We start from the raw sequence: 15,622 nt of genomic DNA on the forward strand, positions 1-15,622 counted from the left end.
CAACTTAATCATAGCTAACACTTGGTTCAAGAATCATGAAAGGAGGCTGTATACATGGAAGAAGCCTGGAGATACTGACAGGTTTCAGATAGATTATATAATGGTAAGACAGAGATTTAGGAACCAGGTTTTAAATTGTAAGACATTTCCTGGGGCAGATGTAGATTCTGACCACAATCTATTGGTTATGAACTGCAGATTGAAACTGAAGAAACTGCAAAAAGGTGGGAATTTAAGGAGATGGGACCTCGATAAACTGAAAGAACCAGAGGTTGTACAGAGTTTCAGGGAGAGCATTAGGGAACAATTGACAGGAATGGGGGAAAGAAATACAGTAGAAGAAGAATGGGTAGCTCTGAGGGATGAAGTGGTGAAGGCAGCAGTAGGTACAAAGACGCGGGCTAATAGAAATCCTTGGGTAACAGAAGAAATATTGAATTTAATTGATGAAAGGAGAAAATATAAAAATGCAGTAAATGAAGCAGGCAAAAAGGAATATAAACGTCTCAAAAATGAAATCGACAGGAAGTGCAAAATGGCTAAGTAGGGATGGCTAGAGGACAAATGTAAGGATGTAGAGGCTTGTCTCACTTGGGGTAAGATAGATACTGCCTACAGGAAAATTAAAGAGACCTTTGGAGAGAAGAGAACCACTTGTATGAATATCAAGAGCTCAGATGGCAACCCAGTTCTAAGCAAAGAAGGGAAAGCAGAAAGGTGGAAGGAGTATATAGAGGGTTTATACAAGGGCGATGTACTTGAGGACAATATTATGGAAATGGAAGAGGATGTAGATGAAGATGAAATGGGAGATAAGATACTGCGTGAAGAGTTTGACAGAGCACTGAAAGACCTGAGTCAAAACAAGGCCCCGGGAGTAGACAACATTCCATTATAACTACTGATGGCCTCAGGAGAGCCAGTCATGACAAAACTCTACCATCTGGTGAGCACGATGTATGAGACAGGCGAAATACCCTCAGACTTTAAGAAGAATATAATAATTCCAATCCCAAAGAAAGCAGGTGTTGACAGATGTGAAAGTTACCGAACTATCAGTTTAATAAGCCACAGCTGCAAAATACTAACGCGAATTCTTTACAGACGAATGGAAAAACTGGTAGAAGCCGACCTCGGGGAAGATCAGTTTGGATTCCGTAGAAATGTTGGAACACGTGAGGCAATACTGACCTTACGACTTATCTTGGAAGAAAGATTAAGAAAAGGCAAACCTACGTTTCTAGCATTTGTAGACTTAGAGAAAGCTTTTGACAATGTTGACTGGAATACTCTCTTTCAAATTCTAAAGGTGGCAGGGGTAAAATACAGGGAGCGAAAGGCTATTTACAATTTGTACAGAAACCAGATGGCAGTTATAAGAGTCGAGGGGCATGAAAGGGAAGCAGTGGTTGGTAAAGGAGTGAGACAGGGTTGTAGCCTCTCCTCGATGTTATTCAATCTGTATATTGAGCAACCAGTAAAGGAAACAAAAGAAAAATTCGGAGTAGGTATTAAAATTCATGGAGAAGAAGTAAAAACTTTGAGGTTCGCCGATGACATTGTAATTCTGTCAGAGACAGCAAAGGACTTGGAAGAGCAGTTGAACGGAATGGACAGTGTCTTGAAAGGAGGATATAAGATGAACATCAACAAAAGCAAAACGAGGATAATGGAATGTAGTCAAATTAAGTCGGGTGATGCTGAGGGAATTAGATTAGGAAATGAGACACTTAAAGTAGTAAAGGAGTTTTGCTATTTAGGGAGTAAAATAACCGATGATGGTTGAAGTAGAGAGGATATAAAATGTAGACTGGCAATGGCAAGGAAAGCGTTTCTCAAGAAGAGAAATTTGTTAACATCGAATATAGATTTAGGTGTCAGGAAGTCGTTTCTGAAAGTATTTGTATGGAGTGTAGCCATGTATGGAAGTGAAACATGGACGATAACTAGTTTGGACAAGAAGAGAATAGAAGCTTTCGAAATGTGGTGCTACAGAAGAATGCTGAAGATAAGGTGGGTAGATCACGTAACTAATGAGGAGGTATTGAATAGGATTGGGGAGAAGAGAAGTTTGTGGCACAACTTGACTAGAAGAAGGGATCGGTTGGTAGGACATGTTCTGAGGCATCGAGGGTACACAAATTTAGTATTGGAGGGCAGCGTGGAGGGTAAAAATCGTAGAGGGAGACCAAGAGATCAATACACTAAGCAGATTCAGAAGGATGTAGGTTGCAGTAGGTACTGGGAGATGAAGAAGCTTGCACAGGATAGAGTAGCATGGAGAGCTGCATCAAACCAGTCTCAGGACTGAAGACCACAACAACAACAACAACACAGTGTGTGCCATAGTTAATAAAGAAAATGACATTGATGAATGTACATGATAATAGAAGAAAACCATTTTAATAGACATAGCTCAGTAGGCAAATTGTTTGCGAGGTAATTGCAAATTTGTGGTTGCAAGTCACCACTGAGTTCAGTATTAAGTATTGTCCTAATCAGTAGGAATGTATTGAAATGTAAACTTTTCAATAGAGCTTCCATCTAATTTGGCGTGAACCCGTATGCTGTTTATTAGTCAATACACGAGCAATATTGCTTGTTCACAAAGTAGTTAGGGGTTCTAGATGATCATCTTATTGTGCTACACATTCTTCTGAGAAAACTTGATGAACGTGGCTGTCTTCTGTTTTTGTGGCAGGACATACTAGAATTGCTCAAGAATGTTACTCTTGCACAACAGTAGGGAATGCGGTAGTTTTGTGTTGCAGCACCAGCACATTTTATTGGTGATGTAAGACATCTAACTTGCCAGTATGGTCAGAGACAGATAGGTCAAGCAGGGTGCTCCTTGGCCTTCAAGATCAGGCTGTTACAATTGTAGATCAAAGACTTCTTCCAGAATGATTCATGCTCACATTGGATAGTCCAAATCAGTTGCTACATCCAAACCATAAAAAGAAAGAATGTGTTACAAATAAGTACAGTGGAGTTCTGGTGAAGTTCTGACAGCCAATGAAATTAAAAATCGAACAACCGTAGTTGTGGGCCAATTACATGTATACACTCTGGGGGAGGGGGAGGGACTACATACCATGAAGGAATTTATCCATGAATGAATGGGATGGGATGGAAATCAGTAGATGTGATATGTGTATATATAGACTAACAAATGATTACAGTTTCAGAAAAAATAGATGATTATTTCAAGAGAAAGAGCTTCACAACAAACACTAGGTAAGCCGATAATGCATTGGTCATTCTCTGTCCCATGCACAAGCAGTTAAGTTACTGTGTGTGACATTAATTGATAGAATTGTTGGATGTCATCTTGAGGGATATGGTGCCAAATTCTGTCCAATTGACATGTTAGTGCAAGAAAATCCCGAGTAGGTTCAAGAGCAACGCTTGTAATGCTTCAGACATTATGAATTGGGAAGAGATCCAACGACCTTGCTGTCCAATGTAGGGTTTGGCAAGTATGAAGACAAGCAGTAGAAACTCGTCATTTGCGGGCAGGCATTATCTTGTTGTAAGCCAAGGATGGCTCCCCATGAAGGACAACAAAACAGGGCATAGAATATCATCGATGTACCATTGTGCTGTAACGGTGCTGTGAGTGCTGTGGATAACAGCCAAAGGTGTCCTGCTCTGGAAAGAAATGGCACTCCCAGTTGTTGAGCCGTATGGCAAGCGACAGTCGGGTTGGTATCTCACAGCTGTTGGTGGCATCTGCAGATACATCTTTGCCCTGGAATCTCATTGACTGGAGTAGAACTCTGTTTGGTGATGAGTCCCACTTGAAACTGAGCCTCGATGGCCAGTGGAGATGTAATGGATGGTGACTTGATTAAAAGGTTCACATTTGTACAAACTAGGCCAATATTTCATCCTGAAGTCAGGGCCACTTGTAATCACTTTCCCAATTATGGTGTCAACAGCTCAGATCCATGTTTACTGGAAAGTTTTTGTTTCTGTTGTCAGTTTTTACTAATAACTATGGTGTATCTTATGTACTCATATGTTTGTGTATGCGAATTATGCTTTTCCTTGTATTTAGTCTACACATTGTGTATCATTGTAAAGTGTTCCTCAGATAAATAAGTTACTAATATACTATCAGAATAGTTGTTGAAGTGTGTGTATAATGTGAAGGTGGAAGGTAACTGTGGTTTTATGCTGTGTGTATGTTTTGAAGGTGGAAGACCAGGGGACAGAGCTGTTGAAGAAAGTGCTCAGAATCGTGCCAGATAGCCCTGACGGTGCGGCAGCCAAAGAGAAACGCAAGACGGGTGCTGCATCTGTGGCTGCTGAGACACAGGTGACGAACAGTGATACTCTAGAATAAATGCCAGCACTTACTAGGATAAGAATTGTCACCTTACATTTGGGTAAAAACCGTAATATACAGACACAAGAACAGATAGAGATTAAAAAGGTGATAGAGGTAGAGAGGTGTTTGCAAAGCTTGTTTCAAAGATTGTTCTGCATCACCCATAGTCCATGTTTTGCTTTCATACAAGGCTGTGCTACAGACATACACTCTCAGAAATGTCTTCCTCAGGTTAAGGTCGATGTCTGATAACAGTAGACTTCATATAGAAAGGAATGTCCCTTCTTGTGCACTGGTCTGCTTCTTACATCTTTCATTGCTTCATCTGTCATGCATTATTTGGCTTCCAAGGTGGTGGAATTTCTTCATTTTATCTACTACCTGATCCCCAATTTTGATGATAAATTTATCAATAATCTGATTTCTGCTATAGTCCTTACTGCTTTTGTATTGCTTTCATTTACTCTTGATACTTATTCTTTGCCACTAGATTGTTCATTGTTTTAACAGATCCTTGTAATTCTTCCTCAGTTTCACAGAAAATAGCAGTGGTATCACTGAATCTCAATGTTGATGTTTGCCTCAATTTTAATCCCACTCCTGAACATTTCTTTTATTTTGCGCTGCAGTCATGGACTGTGCAGCTGGTCCAAGCGGAGGTTCGAGTCCTCCCTCGGGCATGGGTGCGTGTGTGTTTGTCCATAGGATAATTTAGGTTAAGTAGTGTGTAAGCTTAGGGACTGATAACCTTAGCAGTTAAGTCCCATAAGATTTCACACACATTTGAACATTTTTTTTAAATTATTATCATCATTATTATGCTTGATCATTGTACAGGCTGTACAGTAGGGGCAAAAGACTATACTCTTGTCTTACACCCTTTTTAATCCAAGCACTTGTCTCTTGATTTTCATTCTTATTATTCCTTCTTGGTTATTCTATATATTGTTTATTAATGGAATGTAGCAATATTATGAGAAGGAAATTTGCTACTCACGATATAGCGGAGATGCTGAGTCACAGGTAGGCACAACAAAAAGACTCTCACAATTATAGCTTTCAGCCATTAAAGTCTTCATCTATTGTTGACAAAGGCTTTAATGGCCGAAAGCTATAATTGTGAGAGTCTTTTTGTTGTGTGTCATACCCGATAGCATGTGTCTATTTTCTGAAAATTTGAAACATCTGCCACCATTTTATGTTGCTAAGTGCTTTTCCTAACTTGAAACATTTAGTGAAAGTGTCTTGAGTTTTCTTAGATCTTGCCTCTACTACCATTTGCATTGTCAGAACTGCGTCTCTAGTGGCTTTGTGTTTGCTAAAACCAAATGGATCATCATCTACAAGATTCTCAGTTATCTTTATACTGTCCTTGTCAGTAACATGGTCACCTTAGATGGCAAGCTAATTGTGCCATATGTCTTGCATTTCCTATCTCCAGGATATTATGTACGATGTTTTTCCAAATTCCAATGGAATGTCTCTGGTCTCATAAATTCTACACACTACACAGACAGTGTACCATTTAGGTTCCTTTCAAGTATACTGATGCAATAGTTCCATACTTAGCAACCGTATACAACCGCTCTCTCGGCAAAAGATCCGTACCCAAAGACTGGAAAGTTGCACAGGTCACAAATATTCAAGAAAGGTAGTAGGAGTAATCTACTAAATTACAGGCCCATATCATTAATGTCGATATGTAGCAGGATTTTGGAATGTATGTCGTGTTCGAAAAATTATTAATTACCTCGAGGAGAACGGTCTATTGACACATAGTCAACACGGATTTAGAAAATGTCATTCTTGTGAAACACGACTAGCTCTGTACTCGCATGAAGTGTTGAGTGTTACTGACTAGGGATTTCAAATTGATTCTGTGTTTCTAGATTTCCGGAAGGCTTTTGACACTGTAACACCCAAGTGACTTGTAGTGAAGTTGCGTGCTTATGGAATATCGTCTCAGTTGTGTGACTATATTCGTGATTTCCTTTCAGAGAGGTCATAGTTCATGGTGACTGGTGGAAAGTCATCGAGTAAAACAGAAGTGATTTCTGGCATTCCCCTAGGTAGTGTTATAGGCCCTTCGCTGTCTTATCTATATAAATGATTTATAGCAGCCGTCTTAGGTTGTTTGCAGACGATGCTGTCATTTATCATCTAGATTGTCCGAAGATCGACACACGTGCAAAACAATTCAGGAAGTCTAGCTGTATGGTGCGAAAATTGGCAGTTGACCTAAATAATGGAAAGTGTGAGGTCATCCACGAGTGTTAAAAGGAATCCATCAAACATCAGGTACATGATAAATCATTCATGTCTAAAGGCCACAAATTCTTCTAAATATGTAGAAACTACAATTTGAACAACTTAAATGGGAAAGAACACATAGGAAATGGTGGGGAGGACAAATCAAAGACTGTGTTATACTGGCAGAACACTTGAGAAATGTAACAGATCTACTAAATACACTGCCTACACTGCACTTGTCCATCCTCTTTTGGAGTACTGCTGTGCAGTCTGGGATCCTTCCCTGATAGGATTAATGGAGTACATCGAAAAAGTCAAAGAAGAGCAACGTGTTTTGTATTATCGTGAAATAGGGGAGAGCGTGTTGCTGACCTGAGGATTTGGGGTGAACATCACATGAATTCCAGTCACCAACTTTCTCCTCTGAAGGCAGAAATATTTTGTTGATGCTGACCTACATAGGGTGAACCGATCATCATAATAAAATAAGGAAATCTGAGCACGCTTGGAACGATATAGGTGTCTGTTTTTTCCGCGCACTGTTAGAGGTTCGAATAATAGAGAATTATTGTGAAGGTAGTTTGATGAACTGTCTGCTAGCCATTTAAGTGTGACTTACAGAGTATCTATGTAGATGTAGATGTAGTGGTAGATGTTGATACAGTAAGCAGGCTCAAATGGATGCAGAGATGAAGAGGCATCCTTAAGGTAGACTAATGTGGAGAACCATATGAATACAGTCTGTGGGCTGAAGACCACAGCAGCAACTCCTTCCTTACATTATTACTCCTTTCACATTGTGTAAATTCTTCTGCACCCTGATACTGTAATAATTCTGTTCTGCTTACTTCCATAGTTGCCCATTAAGTGTAGAATTACTCTTTCACTTTTCAGCACACTTATCATTTAGGTTTTTTATTTAATTTAATTTATTTATTTATTTTTTCCAGACTTCGCCAGCTAAGAGCATTCAGAAACCTACAACGGAGAGCAGCTGCATGAAACTTCTGCACATGTTCCAGGCCAGAGGTAAGCCTTACAGGAGATACAATCAAACAAAAAACCACTACTAAAGAGAGGGATTGTGTGTGTGTGTGTGTGTGTGTGTGTGTGTGTGTGTGTGTGTGTGTGTGTGTCACTCACCCATACCTGTAGCCATGCAGCTGGCATGTGGAATAATTACTTCTATCTGACATAGCTAATTTTAGTCCAAATTTGCAATAGATCCAGATATTATTTTAAGAGTATATATAATTTTTTTAACTGTCCCTGGCAGCTGTGTGTGTGCCGGACTACGAGCACTGTGCGGTTAAAATGGAAGACATGATTATCAGGAGTGATTAAAAGACAAAAATATTCTGAAAATAGTTTCTGCATTTATTGCCGATTCAGGGTACAAAGGAACTCTCCAGGATGGATGTAGTTATTCCATATGCCACATGCAAAGGCAAGAGGGGTGGGTTGCCAAAAGCTAGAAAGGTGCAGTAATATTACAGGAGTGAGTGCTGAATAACAGAGATAGGAGCAGATGCACATTACTAGAGTGTTAGGACAGATGGAAAAAAGCCGTGTGTCCTGAATGAGATGCTATATACAAGAGAGTGTAATTGAGCAATCTCTCTGCAGGCAGATGTTGGAGGCAGCCATGTGGTCCGTCTCTATACCTCCTGGCTGTACTGCATCTTGCAAGGACACCACATGGCAATTGGATTTTTGTAATTCTTTACACGAGGTCTGTTTCAAAAGTATCTGACTCTCTCTTCTTCTTCTTCTTCTTCTTCTTCTTCTTCTTCTTTGCACAAGCTGACGTGAATCTTCATGCAGATGTGTGAATTTTTTCCCGCCAGTTGATAGTGTCAGTTGCTGGAAAGCAGTTGAGTGTGGTAGTGTGTATGCTCGTATTGGGTTTTCATTGCAATTGAAATGGCGGACAAACTGGAGTGGTGCTATTGCATCAAATTTTGCCAGCAACAGGGTGACAGCCAGGTGGGAATTCAGATGGATTTCTACTGTAGTGATGCAGGACTATTGTGTGACTGTCAGAGAAATTTTGGAAGAGGAGGGCATCAGCACTTTTTTGGCAAATTCCGTTGTGACAGAAGATTTGGCGACAAAGAGAGTGTCGGCAAACAAAATTCGTGCCAAAGCTGCTGACGGCGGAGCAAAAGCAACTTCATGTTGAAGTCTCACAGGACATGCTGAAGTCCACGAACAGTGACACAGACTGTGCGAAACCATAATCGCTCGTAACGAGTCCTGGGTGTACGGGTATGATCCAGAAACCAAATCCCAGTCATCACAGTGTAAGCATTGCTTCTCACAAAGACCAAACAAGGCCCGCCAAGTGAACAGCAATGTCAAAATGATGCTGACTGCTTTCTTTGACTCCTGTGGTGTGGTACACCACAAGTGTCCACCGCAGGGTCAATCACCAAAGAGTACAACCGGGATGTCCTCCGTCACCTGTGTGATGCTTTGTGGTACAAGAGACTGTGGTCAACAGAAAATTCATGCCTCTATCATGACAGAGTACACAAGTAACAGGCAAGGCGAACTCAAGATTGCGGTTTTTTGGTAGAATCCTGAAGTGCTGCAGTCCTTCAACAAAGGAAATTGCTTACAATACGTTAGTTCGTCCAGTCCTAGAGTATTATTTGTCTGTATGGGACCCTTACCAGCTGGGTCTCATTCAAGAGATTGAAAAGGTCCAAAGAAGAGCAACAAGATTCGTGACTGGTACATTTAGCCATCGCGAGAATGTTATAAATCTCATAGAAAGTTTGAAGTGGGATACACTTGCAGATAGATGATGTACTAAACAGAAGGAGCTGCTCACTAAATTCTGAAATCCGATCTTTGCCGAGGATGTAGAGCATATATTATTACCACCAACTTTCAAATCGTACAATGATCACCATTCAAAGATAAGGGAAAGTAGAGCTTGTATTCAGGCGTTCAGACAATCGTTTTTCCCTCATGCGATCTGCGACTGGAACAGAGGGGTGGAAATACGACTTTAGCATGAATTGTGCCCTCTGCCATACACCACTTGGTGGCTAGCGGAGTATATATGTAGATATGTAGATGTAGACAATGCTCCAGCACTTTCCATACACTTGATACAAACTTTTTTAGGGAAAAATCAGATACTTGTGCTTCAACAGGCTCCTTGCTCTTCTGATTTGGCCCCCCGCAATTCCTGGTGTTCCCCAAACTCAGGAGGCCATTGAAAGAAACACAATTTCAGACAAGAGAGAACATTATGGCAGCAACTCCAGTCTGAAAGCGGCTTTTTCGGCATGCTTCCAACAATGACGGCACTGCTGGGAGAAGTTTGTGGAGTCTGAAGGGAACTACTCTGAGTGTGATTAGCTGTCCAAAACTCCACACTTGGCTCTGCACACATGTGCAAGGAGGCAAGTGGTTCATTGAAGACTCCTCCTAGCTTTGGAAGGTAGAGACGTGAGGAAAAATTCTAAGCCGTTTTTCTCAAGTATTTTAGAGTGCTTATCTAACTGCTTTGGGTCATTTATATTTGAGTTGGGAGTCTTACGTACCACAAATATAAAAAATTACAAAAATCTGATTGCCATGTGGTTTCCTCATTGGTAGGGCCCTGTATTGCCTTCAGACTTTGGTCCAGTGATTCAGCACTTGTGTAGCAGGATGTGTTTCTGGGTATGGTGATAGGACACTTGAATGCATAGTCTTAACAAGATGAAAAGACAGTAAAAATTACTGACCACATAGTGAACTAACATATGAGGAGGTTGTGTGTGTGTGTGTGTGTGTGTGTGTGTGTGTGTAGCAGGATAATGAAATGTTTCTGTGTTCTTTTTGTAGGACTCGGCATCCCCCGCTATGCATACATTCCCCAGGAAGACGGGACAGTGCAGGCTAATGTTCAGATGCCGGACAACACAACCTACCACGGGGAGTGTGCTGCCAACAGGGAACAGGTCTGTCAGTCGCCACATCTTCACCTGCTGTAATCTTGATTTAGTTATCCAGTGCAATGGAAACTTGATGCTATATAACAGATGTGTTATAATTTTGCTGTGTTGTGCTCTTTAGCAGCTACATGCAAAAATACTGAGTAGTGGAGAGAAATGTGAGAACATGAAATAATTAGAAAAAATGAAGTAATATTTCAAAACTTCATTGGAGATTCAAAATATATATATATATATATTTTTTTAATAAGTTTTCACGCAAACTTGCAAGCAAATGCTAGTTCGTTGTGAACAAGTCGGTGCGTAGTTCACAAAATGACGATGAGAAAATTTGTAAACAGAGAATTAAAAAGTATTCCATGAAGTTTCAGGATTTCAGTCAGATGATGTCATCTTCTTGCCATGATATTTTAGCTGACAGTCATTCAACCATCTTCAGATGAGAATTTTGTCGCAGGGATTGCTCGTAAACATCGCTACCTTTATACAAAAAATTGGCAAGAAGATGCATGCCCAAAGACAGCCGCTACATGAGTGACCTCTGTCAAGTTCAACACTTTCTTCAAGTACTGTTTCGTCTATGATGCACAGGCATATGCGTAAAGAGATACTGCATGCACGTGCTTTATCAGAATGCACAGTTGCGGAGTTAAAATTCAAATTTCAAAATGAATAAAATTAAATGTCACTGAACGTATCATAGGTCATAAAATGTTTTCGTTCTAAGGAAATTAAAGATATCGCCAGGTCCCATGCCTTATCCAGTTGAAAACCACCACGATTAATAAGATCTTGTACAAAATGGACCAGTTCCTTAATAACCGAATCCCAGAAGGATCTTGTTGAAGCCTAAGACTCGTGTGGGAGAGTAGTCCATGGAATGTCCTGTGGAGGTATAGTGCACGGCTATGGCTGACTTAATGAGCTGCGAAAGGCGAGTGTGGCAATCGTGTTCAACACATCTTTCACACAAAGTGCACATTGTCTGACCATTGTAGGCTTTGCCACACTGGCAAGGTACTTTGCAGATTCTAGTCTTCCACAGTCCCAGATTGCCTTTTGCTGAACCAAGTCGAGCACATGTCTTTGTAGGTAGGCGGAAGATTACTTTGACTTGACTTTTTCATAATATTCTGCCTAATGTCAATAAAATGTTGTTGACATACAGGAGGTATGCCCTGGACTTGAACCAGTTGTTCTCATCTTGATCATGTGAATTGTAACGTTCATTCTTCTGTAAAGCTATGCTGATTTGATATAGAGAATATCTATTATCTTTAACCACTGACTGAAGGTGTTCCAGCTTCTGTGCAAGGCTCTCCATCAGACACAATATGTGCCCGGTGAACCAACATTTGAAGGATGCCCATATTTTGTGATGGGTAGTGGCAGCTAAACACCTGCAAATACAGGTCTGTATGTGTGGGCATTAAGGTAAACGGAATGCCACAATAATCCGTCCACTTTCCATGTGACCAAGACACCCAAAAATGCAGACAGCCACCCTTCTCCACTTCCATCGTAAATTTGATACTCTCGTGAATAGAATTCGAATGCTGCAAAAAGTGTGGCAGTTCCTTTTCACTGTGGGGTGACACTACAAAAGTATCATCCACATTTTACCAGAAGACATTCCGTTTAAATTGTGCTGAATCAAGTGCCCTCTCCTCAAAAGTCTTCCATAAAAAAAGTTTTCTACCAGAGGGGACAGATGGTTACCCATGACAGCACCATCAATTTGCTCAAAATATTCACTGTTGAATAAAAAGTTGGTTGAGGAAAGGACATGATGAAATAGTGCTGTTATATCAGCTGTAGAATGAGTGACAGCAAATCTATGAGAGGGACCCTAGTGCAGAGTGAGATGACATCAGAGCTTACTAATACGTCCCACACGATGTGAATATGATATGAACACTTCCCTGCAAAAATTCTCAGTAAAGATGCAATATGTCCACCTCGGTTGTACATTGGAGTGCTGATATTGCTCACAATAGGATGTAATGGAAGACCGTTTTTGTGTTTTTTTTTTTTTTTTTTTTTTTTTTTTTTTTTTTTTTTTTTTTTTTTTTTTTTTTTTGGTAAGCCATATAACCGTGTTGGGACAGAGCTACAATGTCTTAATCTTTTTACAGCTTCTTGCAGAAGGGAAGAAGAATACAGCACCACTGTTATTTCTCTTTCTCCTGTCCCTGTGGGGTTTTATCAATCTTCCTGTACATTGGTTCAGTCAACAAAATATAAATCTTCGATTAATAAAGGTCACGTAGCAGCACAGTGGCATTTCCCTTATTCACTGGAAGGACCACAGTGTGAGGATTGTCTTGTAGCTTGCATAGTGTGGTCCTTTCCGTCGAGGAAATGTTTTTCTTCTGGGGTGGAGTTCTCGTAGTTTCACATCTGATTTGTTCTGCAGCATTACTAGGAAGAGGTCTAATAGTTTCTTCAACAGCACTAATAAAATCAGTTACAGGCAAGTTTCTAGGCACAAACACAAATTTCAGGGAGGGAGAGGGGGCAACTCAGTGAGGCAGACACTCAACCATTTGCATATCAGTCCAGAATTTTTTGAGCATTACTAACTGAGGGTCAACCAGGATAAAAAAGTAAAAGGTTGCAGGGCGTGGTACCGGGCACAAGAACCTACACTACAGTACAAGTGGTTTCAAAAAGTAGATCTGCTTCATTTCTTTCGTAGTACCTTCGAAACTTTACTTTTCGATAATGACATCTGACATACCTGCTTACTCCTCAGTGTTTAATAATTGGTAGAAGCAACTTTTAAAGTGCCTTTTCTGTGCACTGCAGGCATCAGAGAGTGCAGCCCGAGTGGCACTTGCCGAGTTGGAAGCTGCCGGCGGTGCACTGCAGTTTGGAGCGTCTGGCCAGAGCTGGATGCAGTTGCACCAAAAACAGCAGCCGTTTGGCAGTGGGAGTGGAGTCCACCACGGCAAAGGCGCAGGGGTAGGTGCACTGCCAGCACCTCCCCAGCAGTGGTTCCAGAATGGCAGCCCCAGTGCCCGGTTCAATCAGCAGCCGCACGGACAGTGGAGGTCACACACAGCAGGTAAACATTGCTCAACTGTTCGGAGGCCTCCCTTCTGCCTGACCCAACATGTTGTCTTTAATAATTGACACCCTCCTCGCAAAGAAACCGTGCAATTTCTAGCGTAACTTGTCTTCACTCTTGCCTTTTGGGTAAATGTTAGCCTTCACTTCGACTTCCAATAATAATTCAGTGAACTGAATTTTAGCCTGTACATCATATTCCTCCAGAGATTGCTCCCGGTACTCAGGCAGGTCTTGCACTTTCGGAACTCTTTTTGCTGTTTAGAACATGCTCTGGTCGAGCAATGAGAAGAAATTATCTCGAAATTTGCCAAAACTTTGTAGAAAGGTCAGAAACTATAATCTTCCGGGTTTCCGCTACGAGTCTTTCAACTGCACAGATGAATTCTTTATTAACCAAACATGGACACCCATTTCATTTGTCATCCTGCATTTGATGTCATCCTTCATTGACCCCCATTTTCTTACTATTGAATCAAACAGTGAAAAATACAGGATGGAGTAATGACAACATTATGAAAAGGACAGATTGCTAGTCACTATACAGGGTGGAGAAAAACTGTCATGAAATTTTAATCCTGGATGGCTGATGCCAGTAGGAACCAACATTACTAATGCCGAATAGGTCGCCAATGCACAATTTTTAAACTGCGGAAACTTGGCACCACATGCTCCGATTGGCCGTGAGATTGCCCTGTAGCCAAATACTCTGGACAATGCATGACAGCAAATGCTTTGCCTGCCGGAGATCGTGATGTAGCCCGCATGCTCGGTGGTAGCGCGCCAGCCTTCCACTCTGGGGGTTTGGGGACAAATCTGCCTGGGCCCCGACACATCCATTGTAGTTTCGTGATAAGACACTCTGGGAACAAACCCGTCAACAGCTGTTAGTTCGCATACAGAAAGCCTTTTACAAATTGTATCAGCCCTGAAAAGGGCCTTTTTTGTAGTTAGAACATTGTTTGCTTAAAGCAGGTGCTCGAACTTGTGACCCTCTGATGCGACACAAGCTTGGTAACGTCAAGTGGTGTTTTGCCAAACTCTTTCAAAGATTCATGGCATTGCCTTTATGTGATTGGTGGCATGTTGAATGTGATCCATTAATTCCTCTTCATTTCTAGGTGGTTCATGTTCGGGTGGCTGAACTAGAACCTTGAAGAATACCCACAGAAAAAGGTCTGGTGGCATGAGATCTGGTGATTGCGGGGGCCATGTCGTACGAGCACCTCTGCCAATTATCCGGCCGTCGAAGAGTTCATTTAAATATCCGCGCACAGCACGACTGTTATGTGTGGGTGCCTCATCCTGCTGCAACCACATGCGTAGCCGTATGTGCAGGGGAACATCTTCGAGCAGGCGGGATAGAATTTCTTGCAAAAAGTGAAGGTAATTTGCCCCGGTAAGTCAGGGAGGTAGATGGACTGGCCCAATCAGATGGTCGCCCACAATGCCTGCCCAAATTTTGGGCAAAAATCATTCCTAATATCTGTGGACGTACTTGACATGAGGATTTCCCGTTGCCTAGTAATGAACGTTCAGAGTGTTGTGGAGGACATCCTGATGGAAGGTGCACTCATCAGTAAACAAAGCAATGGTGGGAAAGTTGGGATCTCGTGCAACATATCGCAGAAACCACTGGCAAAATCCTTGCCTTTTTTCGTAGTCCGCCACAGTATTTAGGTCTTGGACAGGGTGGAAACTAAATCAATGCTGGGCATCATCCCTCGAAACCTCCCAGACTAACCGACAAATGACCCCCATGTCGTGTCCAACTGCTCAAGTAGTTGTCGTAGATGCTTTCTCAAAGCACTCGAGAACAGAATCTTCAAATGCAGTATCACATTGTGTTAAAGATCTTCCGGCATCACCGTGATATCCCGCTAACGAGCCTGTTTTACCAAGTTGCCAGTTCATTGCTGTAAAAGTTCGCAGATGTGGGTGGCATCTTGCTGGGTATCGTTCCTCGTACAACCATCGAGCTTCATGCGCATTACCGATGGCTCATCCATAAACAAAA

General features: G+C 41.5%; 1 protein-coding gene across 1 annotated transcript in view; it reads left to right on the forward strand.

Moving 5' to 3' along the window:
- Nucleotides 1-15,622, forward strand: part of LOC126109592 (5'-3' exoribonuclease 1) — a 196,917-nt gene that overhangs the window by 151,512 nt on the left and 29,783 nt on the right. Inside the window, exons 28-31 of the mRNA XM_049914630.1 lie at nt 4,199-4,321; nt 7,534-7,612; nt 10,427-10,542; nt 13,345-13,603. Of these exons, the coding sequence (XP_049770587.1) occupies nt 4,199-4,321; nt 7,534-7,612; nt 10,427-10,542; nt 13,345-13,603 (577 nt within the window). The remainder of the gene's footprint in view (nt 1-4,198; nt 4,322-7,533; nt 7,613-10,426; nt 10,543-13,344; nt 13,604-15,622) is intronic.

This window comes from Schistocerca cancellata, chromosome 12, assembly GCF_023864275.1.
Source record: "Schistocerca cancellata isolate TAMUIC-IGC-003103 chromosome 12, iqSchCanc2.1, whole genome shotgun sequence".
In the NCBI taxonomy this organism is placed as follows: domain Eukaryota; kingdom Metazoa; phylum Arthropoda; class Insecta; order Orthoptera; family Acrididae; genus Schistocerca; species Schistocerca cancellata.